This window comes from Melanostigma gelatinosum, assembly GCF_949748355.1.
Source record: "Melanostigma gelatinosum genome assembly, chromosome: 4".
In the NCBI taxonomy this organism is placed as follows: Eukaryota; Metazoa; Chordata; class Actinopteri; order Perciformes; family Zoarcidae; genus Melanostigma; species Melanostigma gelatinosum.
The window spans coordinates 19225412-19238393 of record NC_136637.1 but is presented as its reverse complement, the minus strand read 5'-3'; the positions used below and the strand labels follow the sequence as shown (position 1 = coordinate 19238393).

At 42.7% G+C, this 12982-nt stretch overlaps 2 protein-coding genes across 2 annotated transcripts; both read right to left on the bottom strand.

Moving 5' to 3' along the window:
- Positions 1 to 1609: 1609 nt before the first annotated feature.
- On the bottom strand, positions 1610 to 9066 carry naprt (nicotinate phosphoribosyltransferase). Its single transcript, XM_079267819.1, has 13 exons — positions 8623 to 9066; positions 7343 to 7470; positions 7160 to 7242; positions 6411 to 6541; positions 5985 to 6100; positions 5411 to 5607; positions 4336 to 4476; positions 4117 to 4201; positions 3956 to 4036; positions 3762 to 3864; positions 2963 to 3120; positions 2223 to 2330; positions 1610 to 2132 (listed from the first exon to the last, which is right to left on the bottom strand). The coding sequence occupies exons 1-13, from the start codon at positions 8867 to 8869 to the stop codon at positions 2046 to 2048; spliced, it is 1665 nt and encodes a 554-aa protein (XP_079123945.1). The 5' UTR covers positions 8870 to 9066; the 3' UTR covers positions 1610 to 2045.
- Positions 9067 to 9824: 758 nt separating this feature from the next.
- Positions 9825 to 11821, bottom strand: cUnh8orf82 (chromosome Un C8orf82 homolog). The gene is made up of 3 exons (XM_079266586.1): positions 11600 to 11821; positions 11461 to 11509; positions 9825 to 10744 (listed from the first exon to the last, which is right to left on the bottom strand). The coding sequence occupies exons 1-3, from the start codon at positions 11762 to 11764 to the stop codon at positions 10269 to 10271; spliced, it is 690 nt and encodes a 229-aa protein (XP_079122712.1). The 5' UTR covers positions 11765 to 11821; the 3' UTR covers positions 9825 to 10268.
- Between the last annotated feature and the right edge of the window lie 1161 nt (positions 11822 to 12982).

The following is a 12982-nucleotide window of genomic DNA, read 5'->3' as shown; positions in this document are numbered from 1 at the left end:
ACGATTGTGGACACAGTTGCAAAACACAAATGTTTTTTTCACAAGAATCTCAAGCTGCTCTTCACTCTAGCGGTGACATCACGCACTCTAAGCTGCGCAATACACACCCATTATAAAGTCAGAAAAGGGCTGAAAAATCATAAAAGTTAAATTGCTGCAGTTCAAAAAGTTTAAAAGATATCAGAAAGCTGAATTACGTGGCAACATTTTAAAGTTGAAATGGTGTCTGTAGCTGAAAGTATGAGGAAGTTGAAGGATTTGAAAGTTGAAGAAGTTTAAGAGGATTTGAAAATCTTCTCCATAGAAACCCATTCAAAAAAAAGTTGCAAAAAGCTTAATAATTCAAAAAGTTTAAAGGTTAGAAATAGAAAAAGTCATAGCAGAGATTATCGGAAGGAGCTGAACATTTTGATAGTTGAACGGTTTCTGTAGCTTAAAAACTGAAGAAGAAGAGTTTCAAAAAAAGGGGGACAGAAGAAATAGTGGAATAAAGAAACAGGATAAGCATTCCAACAACAAATACAACTTCAATATTATGCATGAGCACAACACATGAGCTGAAGGCTCTCAGTGTGGACTGTTTGAGATTCACAGTGTCGTTCACCTCAGTGAGAAGAGACAGTCTGGGATGACATCACAGCCTCCTACCCCATGGTCTAATCAGCTCCATATGTCTGCTGGGTGTATCTGCACGTCTACTACCACTGGTCAGCAGGCAGCCAATCCCAACGCAAGGAAACATTCTCGCATGTGCAGGAGCAGAGAGGAAGGGAGGGTGAAGACATCTGCAGCAAAGAGTTTTTTAAGAGAGTGCATGTGCAGAGAGGATGAAGTGGATCCAATCATTAAACCCTTCTGAGCCGGATCCCAAATGCAAAATAAGTCAAACACGAAAAGGACAAAAGCAAATATCACACAAAGTACAAGTGCACACAAATATCAAGATATTTCGTCTTCTGCAGTTGCTGTTAAAACTCAAAACATAGCCTGCAAATGAAGAAGTTGTAAATCACGTTAAAGAAATGCACCTTGAACAGAATGATTATCACATGTGAGCAATACGTAGATAGCATGGAGCTGATCAAAAACTGCTGGAATATGTTGAAAGTAGCAGAAATGTAATCTGTATTCATCCATATTTGGTCACTAGGGAGCAAACAACCTCCTATATATGTGTCCACCTGATTAATGTTACTAGAGATTCACTCTCCTTTTAGCTCTTATTTTGGTCTCCACCACCTCCTGAGTAAAAAAAAAGGAAAGACCGGGTCTGTCTGCTGTTTGCTGCTGAGCAGGTAGTGTCTTTGTCAGAGCTTGTTGTTTAAACCTTTGTTTAGCTAATCAAATCAGCTTTAAGTTTAATAAACGATCCCCGTCACATTCTGAAGGGAGCGAAAATGAAACGTTAAAGATGAGTGTGGACGGTTGAAGACGGAAGACAAATCCTGCATGTTATTGGAGTACACTGTGAGTGTTAGTTATGAATTCATGTTGACATATGAACTAATAAAAGGGCCAATCTGTCATTTCTGATTGAAGAGTTTGAGTTACAAATAAAAAAAAATCTACATTTTGTGTTTTTCCAATCAAGCAATCATCCCTTCTTACCCCAACATTCAGACATTACTGATGAAAGACAATCAATCTTAACTCAAGGTCTACTCACTACCTTTTTTTTTATTATCCATCATTAGATTGCTTTGCAGTTTTTAGTTAAAAGACATCAAACCACAGTTTCCAGCAGAAAATAAAAAGTCCATTAAGTCCAGATGCTGTGTTTCCATTTGCTTCCATCTGTCCACTCTGGTCAAGCTGTGCTCATCTTAACCCTGTTGTACAGACATTAGCTGAATGACACAGGCCACAGCACATTAGTGTATTCCTTTGTTCGGCGAGTATGTTAGGGTTCCTTGGGAGAATGCTCTACAAACGTATTTGCACTTCTCTCACCAGGAGGCACTTTGGAAACGACGGTCAATAAAAAGATAAAAAAAAATATTTTTTAAAACAGGCGATGACAACAGAGCAGTTGTCTAAGATTATATTTAGTTGGCTAAAAGGAAGTTGCTATCGCTGGAGCTTCCTTTTTGGATCTCTGTGACCAGGTGATGGAGTTTCTCCGACAGCGCCACCTGGTGGAAGAGAACGCCGCAGATAAGATGTGAAGCTCCGTGTTTATTTGATGTGTATCCAGTCCAGATGTGTTTGTGTGTGAAGCTCACCGTGTAAGAGTCGGGCTCCTGCAGCCTCTTGTGTCGGGGGTGCAGAGTCTGGAGGGAACTCTGGACCTTTACTCTAGTTTCTGCAGAGCTGCTCAGAGGGTGTGTGACCTAGAAAGAGTGGGAGACACATTCATAAAGACTCAACTCCTACGCACCACGTTCCCTGCAATATTGTCTTGTTTTGCAGCGTTACGAAGCAACCAATCTATCTTTTTATGAAGTATGATACTCGTATTAACTGTGGTTTGTTGTTACTTTGATACATTCTACTGCTGAATCAGATACATGCCGGGTGACTTTCTGTACTGAAGGACCACAAAGAGGATATTCATCTTTTTTTGTGTTTCATCCTAAATAGTTTTTTCTTTCCCATAATACCTTTGAATAAAAATAACCCACATCAAATATTTGAATTTGCTGCTTTCAGATGTGGTTTATGGTTAAAGTGTACAGAGAGAGACGAGGGCTGAATTCAAACTGCAGACTTTAAGGGTGTGTCTTCCCTATGAAGTCCAGAGTGTCTACTGCTGTCCAACATATCAAGTCCACAAGGGAGATAATGAACACTTTATACAGCCTTCCAGTCCACTTCTGGTGTACAATTCAACAGACTTTTTTTTCACGATGAGAACCCCAAAAATATGGACGTGATGATGGACAGGATACAAGAGCAACAGCAACTAGTCTCCTCATTTAAAAAAAGATAGTAAAGTCTTTGAGCAGCGCCGGTCCATCCTCACCTGTCCTTTGGTGAACACCTCCTGGCGCAGACAGGTGACCTGAGCTGGAATGACTGAGACACAGGAGTTATCGCACATCAGAGGGTAACAGCTCAGAGACACTCCCGCCTCTGGAGGAGACTCCACAGCGAGACTCACCAGGTCCAGAAATGGATGGCCTGCGAGGGAGGAAAAAAGAGAGTGGGAAGCCGAGACGTTTACAAGCGCGCTGGCAGCCCAGTGAGGCTGCGATGCTCGTCATGCACCAGGAGACCAAACGATTCTATTCTTACAGCATTACAACTGGAACGAGGGGTGGTGTCAGTCGGCCATTGTGTTTCCTAAATCAAAAAGGGTTTGACTACCAAATGGGGACTTAATTTTTTGTCCATCCTAACTTGTTGGTCTCAGCTCCACGTTGCCAAAGAAGGCTCAACTTTCACGAGTCGAAACCTGTACTTAGGCTCAAATGCGAACATGAGCGTGTGGGTGATATGAATACATTACTTTCTGACAATACAATTAATATTATCAATGGATAAAATCAGTAGAAGTGATGTCTGTTTTGGGTGATCCAGTGAACTGAATTCCTTAAAAAATGTAAGGTGCTTTCTCTCATTATTGCAAAGATCACATATATATCGTTGAATAATGGCCATAATACACCCAGAGGCATTAAAGGGATGGCCACGGTCCTCTGTTGGTTTGTCACATGTTGTGCAGCTAAAAACAAACAGCCCAAACTAAAATAAGATGGTGAAAACATAGAGAGAGAAATCATTTTGGGTGAAGAGAGTTGAAGACGGAGGTGGATTCTCACCCTCGGCGTCCACTAGCCTGTAGACGGATTTCCTCCCGGGGACAGTGCTTTTCTCCGGGTCCTCGCTGATCTTCATCCTGGGCTTTCCCCTCACCTCCACTAGCTAATACACATACAAAACAATGGCGCCATACAAATGTTAGAAAACGGAGAAGTGAGTTGGAGGCATTTGGAGAGACGATGAAGCGCGTTACCTTGTACACACAGCCCAGCGAGGGTTGCCGCGTGCAGGTGACCAGATGTGTTCCGACCCCGACCACGTCAATCTCATTCTCCTGAAATAATAATACGCAGAACATCAGAGAAAAAGAATCATCATCATCATAAACAATCCACCTGTTCAGTCACAGGCTACCTTGTTGCTGAGCTCCGCCATGCTTTGCTCTGTGATGTTATTGGTCCCAACGATGATCAGCGAGTCGAAGGCGGAGACGGAGAAGCTGTGGAGATGAAGCCGAACAAAGAGGAAGAACAGGACAATCGGACGCGTGCCACAGACCTCTGGAGGAGTGAGACGTATTCCCACTGTGGGGTTTGTTAGAGATGCACACATGCAGCAGGGCACCTCACTCACTGCTCGCTGCAGAGTCTGAAGACGCGACGGACGTCAAGCGACTGCCTGCAGAGGTCCCCGCTGTCCAGGCGGACGCCTACGGGCCTGTAACCCAGTTCACACAGGGCCAGGGCCACCGCGCAGAAGTTCAACAGGCCACTACTGAAATCACACACACACACACACGTTTCATCACATGAGCAATTAATAGGCCACTTTGGGTTCTGGGAAATTGTGATTTTCCACAGTTTTCGATGAATTATTCCTTGAAAAATGTCCTGATATTAATTCGAAGACATGTGACTGTGACATGTGAAATGAGGGTTAGGGTTAGCCAAACTATATTACTATTAGATTTGTTGGCCTAAACCTGATTTCATTCAGAGTACTAGAGACACCTGCTGGTACAAACGGCACATTGTACTTCTGCTGTAACTAATAAGTACTGCTCTGCTATCTATATTCTTACTCTTACTATGATTCCTCTTAGGCTACATGTGTTGTTGTAATGCCTTTGTTATAAAATAAAAGATGCAATGTCAGTGGTGAACAAAGTACTGCGATCCTGGATTTAAACAAAAGTATTCATACCACAATGTAAAAATACTCAAATACAAGTAAAAGTCCTGCATTTAGAATTCTACTGAAGTCAAAGTACAGAGGTATTAATCAGCTAAATTTACTTGAAGTATTAAAAAGTACAAGTACCAATCTTGCAGACAAGCAGCCCTTGTGACTGATACACTTTAATTAATTAAATTATGAAATGAATATCGATGCATCAATGTGTACGCAGCATTTTTCAGCTGTAGCTGCTCGAGGTGTAGCTAGTTTGAACTCAAAATGTACTTCGCTATTTTTCCCCATTGTGCAACACACAGTACACTATGTAGAGTGGAGAAATGTATTATTATTTACCTTATTAATTATTATTTACTTTATTAATCTATGTATTTCTGAGGGATTTGAAGTGAAAACAGGAGGCCTGAGATATACAGGATAGAGATTCTCCAGAAAGTGAGACGCTTGTCAACGATCACATGAGAAAAGCCTCAACACAGTTCTTTTTAGTGTCAATCGCAGCACCGCTAGTTACCAGCCAACACTGTAGCTGTCAATCACAGGCAGGAAGTTCTGAGGGTAGGCGATGGCGTAGGACAAGAAGGCCGCCAACTCGCCCTCGCGGATCTTCCCAGGCTCACCTCCCAGAAGCTCACACACACGACTCAACCAGCCCTTAGTCAACGAAATGATGTCAACTGGATCGGGGTCCCCATTCAGCGCCACAAGAGTCTGATCGGAGACGTGATACGGGGACATGTTATTAAAGACAGAGGACACAGTTAGCCTCTTTTCCACATGAGCATCTATTGTTTTTGAAGAACGAAGATGACAAACCTGAAAGAAGAACTAAAACAAAGAAGTTGAAGTGTGTGTTATTCTTGAGCTTGATTTAACCGTTAATTATTTTCAATTATCTAAAAGATATGATGTCTTATCAGCGATACGCTACTGACTAAACCTTTTGATGTGTGCACATAACACTCTTACAGTGGACAGCCCTTTGCACGAGGCAGTAAAAACACACAATTTGTACTTGTGGAGCTAAAGAAGCGTTACAATCTTTGGTGCGGTCCTTTGAGGGTGATTGCAGGAGGGGGAGTACTCACTTGTGGCCAGACCTCCTCCAGGGAGGTAAAGGAAGTGACGTATGAGTGTGCCATGGTCCCCGCGACTGGGATCCCAAACAGGAAACCAGCCTGAACGTTACTGGTGAGATCAAACCCTGAAAGACAGGTTTGAGTGTCAGTCTGCGGGCGTGTCAACATTATCACGACACGCCTGAAGAATAGTAATTTTGAGAGCATTTAGAAAAACCATCTGGTGCTGGCTCTTGTTCATAGGTTATCAAGTAATTGCAATCTTGCAGCTCTGTACATTCCTTGTGCATCACTCTGACATTTTTATCTGGTCCGAGGGCTGAAAACTGCTCTTTCAGTGGATCCAGATCCATGTGCCTCCATACAGACATGAGGAAAATAACATACCGTATATATATATATATATGAACACGTTACAGACCGCACAAACTTCACCTCCAACGTGTGTGTATCGGGAGGCGGTGAGCCCTCCATCCGGTCCCTGAGCCCTCCTGAGGCCCATCTCCAGTAGCTTCCTCCTGGGGCCGGCCGCCAGGCGGAAACGGGCAGCGTTGCTGCACACCAGGCTGACAACAGAGAGGAGCAGAAACAGGCTGCTTTGAGTCTCAGAGCTGAGTCTCAGGCTTATAAAATGTGCAGTTTGGGGCGGAAAGCTGTGGCCTTTTCCCTTTAATTTGGTAATTGACTTTCAGTGTAAATGCTTCACATAGGTGCGCCTTGGTGTCTTTTTGTTGAGAAAGAAAAAAAGTGAATTCACCTCTAATGCTCCCTCTGAACTTCCCCGAGTTTCTTTAAACTTAGAACATAAAGTTTTTACACAATGCGTGAGACATGTATATTCTATTTTTTGCATTTGCTTCTTCCGTTACTTTCTTAAAGCTACAGCATATGATACTTACATTCAGTGAAATATTTCAACGCAAGAAATCATGTATTTTATGGCTTCATCATTCTGTAAAATACATATACTCTAGTCAATATACAGACATTTCCTCATAGTTCAGTTTCACATAATGTAGTATCTTAACCTCGGTCCTTCTCATCAAGCAGAGAACGCCAAAATAGGCTCAAATCACATCATTGGGCTTTTTCTTAAAGATCATCTTATGACATGGACAATATTTAGTCTGCAGTGTGGAGAGAGAGAGAGAGAGAGAGAGTGATGACAGGTTGTTGGTTGTTACCTGGCATAGTTGACCAGACACAGTAAACTGGTCTCCAGCAGTTGAACCACAGCTAACGGACCCACCACCTCCATTAGAGGCTCCTGCAGATGTTTTAGAGATGCAAAACAGGTTATTCCCCCATCCCCCTGTATTTAACCTTTGACCTTCAGTTTCACCCTAAAAAGCTGCAGCTGAGCTCACCCTGGCAAACACCACAGTGCCCTCCGGGACGGAGCGGAGTGTGACGCCGGAGCAGTCCAGGCCTCGCAGGAACTGGAAGAAGCCGGGGTCGGTGGCGGGGGGCAGGACGGAGCGCAGGAACTCCACATCTGGATCCACAAAACACGACGTTTAGCACAACACAGCTGGGAACGCAGCGCGACCAGCGACAGAGGGGCATCCTTCATCCACCAACACATGTGCGCTTACACAAGAACATGTGTCCTCATGTGTGTCCCGGCTCACCGCACACACACAATTACAGTGAAGGAGCTGAAATCAAATAACTCGCCAGTGAAGCTAAACTCACAAGGACAGATACAGGAGATCATTCCTGCCCTCTGCTATAAGACTCTATAATAAACCACCTCTGGCCACATCATCCTTCACATGACTACACACCGCTACACGGTTGTTTGCTGTTGGTGATCCTTGCACTACTGTTTTTTACCTAGTTAGCTCATTTAAAAACATTCTATTTTATTGTGTATGAACTGCATTTTTTTATGATTTTATTTTATTTAAATGCATTATATTCTGCTCTATTATTTTATTGTATTGTATATATTGAGCATATAAAGTATTTATTTATCTATCTATCTATCTATCGTCCAGCAGCGACCGACAGACTTCAGAGTTGTGACCGTGGTGACATTTAGACTGAACATGTTGGAGTGGCCATGACAGCTTGAGCTTCACTTCACTTCATGTTATGCAGCTCTCAAATTGCCTCCATGAAGGATTTTATTTGTAATGGTCTATGTCTATCTTCCTTTCATGTACACTTAAACTTAACAACTTAGTTTACAAAGTGCTTTGACAGACAAAGCAGCAAAAGCAAGGCAATGATAACAGAAAGCTCAGTGAGACAGTCGTTACGATACAAAATAAACTAAGAAATAAAACATTTGAGCCAAAAGCATGTAAATTGCAGTTTAGCCTCCATGAGGAGAAGCAGTGTTAAATACTCTCTCGGTGTGCGGTGTGCTGTTGCTTCATGCGCACACCGGAGATTACAGATTATTCCTGTAGTGCTAAAGGTCATGTGTAAACGTCAAAGTTCACCAAGTTCTCATTGAAACGCATCTCAGGGGTCGCGCGGCGGAGTATTGCGCAACCACAGCGGTATGAAAGCGTTTGTGACACGCCGATGTGATGATACTTTTTAACACCGCCATAAATGACATGTGGCCTTTACTGCATACTGTTTGAACAGCAGCCTGATGATAACACGGGTCGTTAGGTCCAAGTGGCATCCTCACCTTCGTCCGTGAAGCGGAAAGTGCGCAGGAAGAGCAGACAGTCGCGCAGCCCCGCGAACAGCGTGAAGCCGCCGCCGAACGGGTTGTCCCGGAAGAAGAGCTCAAACACGGCGGGCTCCTGGTGCCGTCTGGTCCGCCAGTACGCGTACGCCATGGTGAACTGATACAGGTCCGTCAGCAGCGGGGGGACCCGCTCCCGGATAGAGCGCTCCATAGCTTCGTATGTGTCGCTGGACGGCGCCGCCATGTTTTTTTAAAGCCCTGGCTATCGGTTCACTGATACCGGGATCTCTGGGACTTGCAGTTTTTTGGATTTTTTTTTAGCCCCACTGACTCCCCTCGCGCTCCGTGTGGCTGAGACGAACACCCCGAGGCACGGAGAGGCGTGATGTGTGCTGGGAAAAAAAACTATGCTGCAGTTCCAGTTTGAGATGACACATTATCATGAGCCAATAGACACTTTCATTAGATGGTACGCAACTGTATGAGGACGTTTACCTTCTCTCATGTTCTGGCAGTGGGCCAACAGTGAAAGGAGGACGGATTTGTGTGAAAGAAAAATATATATGAATGCACTCAAAAGGTAATACATCAAAAGAGCAAGCAACATGGCTTTAGTATGAAATAAAACAAATGTACTCCAAAAATGGCCCCTTGCGTGGTGTTGAATTGTAGATACGTTTGTGTGTAAGATTAACATTGAATGAAATAATGTGTCATCTTCATCTGCCAAGCGACCGCTACATCAGTCGGATACATGTAGTGGAGTAGAATCATCAGCACAACAGAGAACTACTTGATTAAAGTACACATACAGTAAAATGGCATAGTACCATATTTGAGTAAATGTTACTTACAGGGAGAGAGTGGCAAGATCTGCAGAAGCAATTTCATGTAAAACATTTATCAAGATTGTAACATAAAACAAAATATCCAAAGAATCTCACTTTATTGAAGAAGGATCGGACTGTAGCGCCTAAATTCAGTAGAATATCCTAAAATGCTTTATAGTGTTTTTCCTGGTGTTATTCACTTATCAATACATATTCAAGATTCACATTCTGGGTTTTCTTTCCATCATATTTCAAGAACATTAAATACTATTTGATTCAAATACACACAAGGACACCAATATATCACATTTTCAAATTTAATTCAGCAAAAATGGTGAAACTATTTAAACTGTTTAGCACTCTGCTGCAGACATCTGCGACTCTGAAAATGTAGCTGTTTCTTATAAATAAGATATATATTATATATATATTTGTAGGCTTTGTATTATTCTGTCTGTAGTCTGGTGTTGCTTGATGTACAAACATCTCAATGTGCCAAGTATCTGCTCTCTTCTCTTTAGCAAAGTTGCTCTAATGCTGCTATTTACTTCACAGGTTAATTGAGACATTGCTTTGTTTGAGGGGTCTCAAGCCAAAAGAAGCCAAAAAACACTCTGAATCATCAATGAATATGAGTGAGATGTCATATCACATTACAAAAAGTAACATCAGCTCAGGCTTCAGACAGTAACAATCCCATTGTGATCACAACTCTTGTCTTTGCTCACTGCCAGTGTGGGACACAGATGGTTTACGTGGACAGTATTTCAAATTCTAAGGCACCCAATTGACCAGTTCTGTTCGTGATCCCAGTCAATCCTGCTGCCCGCTAGTCTCCTCCGCAGTGGGGAAGCATCCCGCGAGCTCATTGGTCAGCGTTTGCCGCTGCCCACCCCAGATAAAGTGTATAGGCTGTCCCGATTGGCCGTGCTCCGAAGCGTAAACAAAGTACGGGCTGAGCTCGATGGCCAGAGCCGACCTGACCAGGCCGACGCCGCCTCCGGCGCCGCGCTCTGAGCACGGGTGGTAAACCCGTCCGCTGACGGGATGCATGTACAGCGCCTCCGGGCGGAACGGGGCGGACAGCTTCTCTGCCCCGCCGCAGTACGACAGCAGCTCCGGCTCTCCCGCGGGGCTCTGCAGCAGGTGGGTGAAGACCACGGGACGGTCATCACAGCGCACAAAGTTCCTCTCCCGGCCACACAGCGACAAGAAGGGGAAGTCCTCCTCATAGCGACCGCTCTGGTTGGAACGCAGCCGACTGAAGAAGAAGACCAGGAACTTTATGTCTGGTAATAAAGGATGAGGGAGACATCATGTGATGGAAAACATGAGATTTGCTCTATTGTTAATAATAAGTCACATCAGAAATACACTGAAGGCATCTACAGGTGTTTCACACTTAAAATGAAAATAGTCCCCAACAAATTAACTATTTCCTCCTGTTTGAGTAACGTTTGTCAAAAACTACAGTGACCAGTTAGAAAAACATACTGACCCTTGTATTTTAAATAAAACTAAATATTTATGAGCCGTTTTTAAAGATTTAGCTGTTCAGTAGGAATCGATGGGTTCGGAGCTGAGAGACACAGACGGGGCAAAGAAGTTGGAAAGTATTGAGAGACAGACTACACATTGCTGTTAGTCTCTTCATGGGATTTGTTGACAACAAACAAATTAAGAATACTGACAGCCTTATCTTTTACAGCGTGTATCAAATCAAGTTTTTCAAAAACTATTTGGGCAGATATTGTGATTACATGGTGCATATTCCTAAATAAACTTGAGTTTTATCAAATTACCACACAGCAAACCCGATGCTCTTAATTATTAAAGGTTAGGATTATTGTGCACAGTTTGCTAAAATGAGGTTTAAGGTTTATCCTGACATGCCATTACATTCATACATAGTGTGGACATAACAGTCAGACTGCTCCTTTAGCCTTGTTTACACTTGAGCTTAAGTCTATGAGGTGTGTGTGTGTGTGTGTGTGTTGATTTTTACCTTTAAAGCAGGTAACAAAGTTCTTCACTTTGGTGTCATCGAGGAACAGCTGTAAGTGGAGCAGAGACCAACATGTCATGCTAGCAGGATAATCTATTGTATAAGTCTGTTTTTGTGTTGTGTCAGTGTACACACTCACCTGTCCTTGGTGGTCAATATAGTAGAAGTACTCTCGGATACGTGGCTCCGGGCTCTGGCCCTGGATGTAAGTAGCGGTGGATCTGGAGGCGCTGCAGCCGGCGGGCAGGCAGCGCAGGGCGGTCAGACCCCTGCAGGTGAGAGCAGCCGTCTGGAGGAACAGCATGACTGAACAGAGGAGAAATGGGCAACTTGTGTGTTAAACGACGCTGGGTGGTTTTGCCCTCGCGCTGTTGTTTACAGAGCTACAACCCGGAAGTATTTCACTGCTGCAACATTGACCACTTTTTAAATACTGCCACCCAGTGGACATTGATTATAATTATAATATTCACATGATTTGACTAAAAACATATAATTTACTAATAATTAAAGACTGACTTCATATCCCGAGCAGGAAATATATAAATGAAATAAGCCTGCAACCAGCTGAATGACTTAATGCTAAGTTGATGGTGGATGTTTCAGGAACTGTGATTAATGTAAATGCAGATCCCACTTTTCTGATTCCAATGAAAAACTTTTTTTTTGTCAGATGTTATGCATGTGGAGGTGTGTTCTTTATACTGTGACACTTTTCCTAAAATTTGATTTGATTTGATTTTGATTTGATTTTGTTGCAATACATTGAATCGTAACCCCTGGACTAAAACAAAGAAACAAAGGAATTATCTCAAAGTTACAATGCCAACCATACATTGTTTTCTCAACTAAATAAGCAATGACAGACAATTACAATGGCTTACCGGCCCCTAGGGGTTTGCACGTGCCGAGTAGACCTGTATGGTAATCCACAATAATCGTGTTAGATATCAATAGATAGATTGAATTATTTTCATCATTGATTTCAAATTATGTAATTGATCAATGGCTTTGTCTATAAAATGTGAAAATAATTGTGAAAAATGCCTGTTGGTATATATTTCCACAGCCCACAGTGATGTATTCAAATGACAGTCCAACCAAACCAAAATATATTCAGTTCACTCTCATGCATTAGCCTGCGATCATAAACAATCATAAACTAAGTATCATTGCTGAATCATATTCTATATCAGTCGGGTGTATGCTGCTTAAATATACTAGATTTGCCAACTCTGCTTTATTATGATCACCATCACATCATCACTGTCACTTTTACCTTGTTGTGTGGTTTCTATTTGTACCTCTATCCATATAATCTACTTCTCACGATTTATCTTTTAACTTTCCAAGTTTATCATTATTTCTGTCCTTGTGTTGCTGCAACAACTGAATTTCCCCTCTGGGAATAAATCAAGGCTCATTTTATTTTATATATGGCATCAAATCTACACCACACTGGACTAGAGCTGCAACCAGGGAACGGTAGTGATTTTTGGTTGAATAACTAAAGCCATGGATG

Bases quoted from the DNA above. Each gene is read 5' to 3' on its own strand.
- naprt (XM_079267819.1), bottom strand. From the start codon at position 8,869: ATGGCGGCGCCGTCCAGCGACACATACGAAGCTATGGAGCGCTCTATC. The intron at 7,471-8,622 runs GTGAGGATGCCA...TTGTGGATCCAG, and splicing joins TTTCCGCTTCACGGACGAAG to ATGTGGAGTTCCTGCGCTCC. The intron at 2,133-2,222 runs GTGAGCTTCACA...CTCTTCCACCAG, and splicing joins AGGAGCCCGACTCTTACACG to GTGGCGCTGTCGGAGAAACT.
- cUnh8orf82 (XM_079266586.1), bottom strand. From the start codon at position 11,764: ATGCTGTTCCTCCAGACGGCTGCTCTCACCTGCAGGGGTCTGACCGCC. The intron at 11,510-11,599 runs GTGAGTGTGTAC...CTCCACTTACAG, and splicing joins ATATTGACCACCAAGGACAG to CTGTTCCTCGATGACACCAA. The intron at 10,745-11,460 runs GTAAAAATCAAC...CTTTATTACCAG, and splicing joins CTTTGTTACCTGCTTTAAAG to ACATAAAGTTCCTGGTCTTC.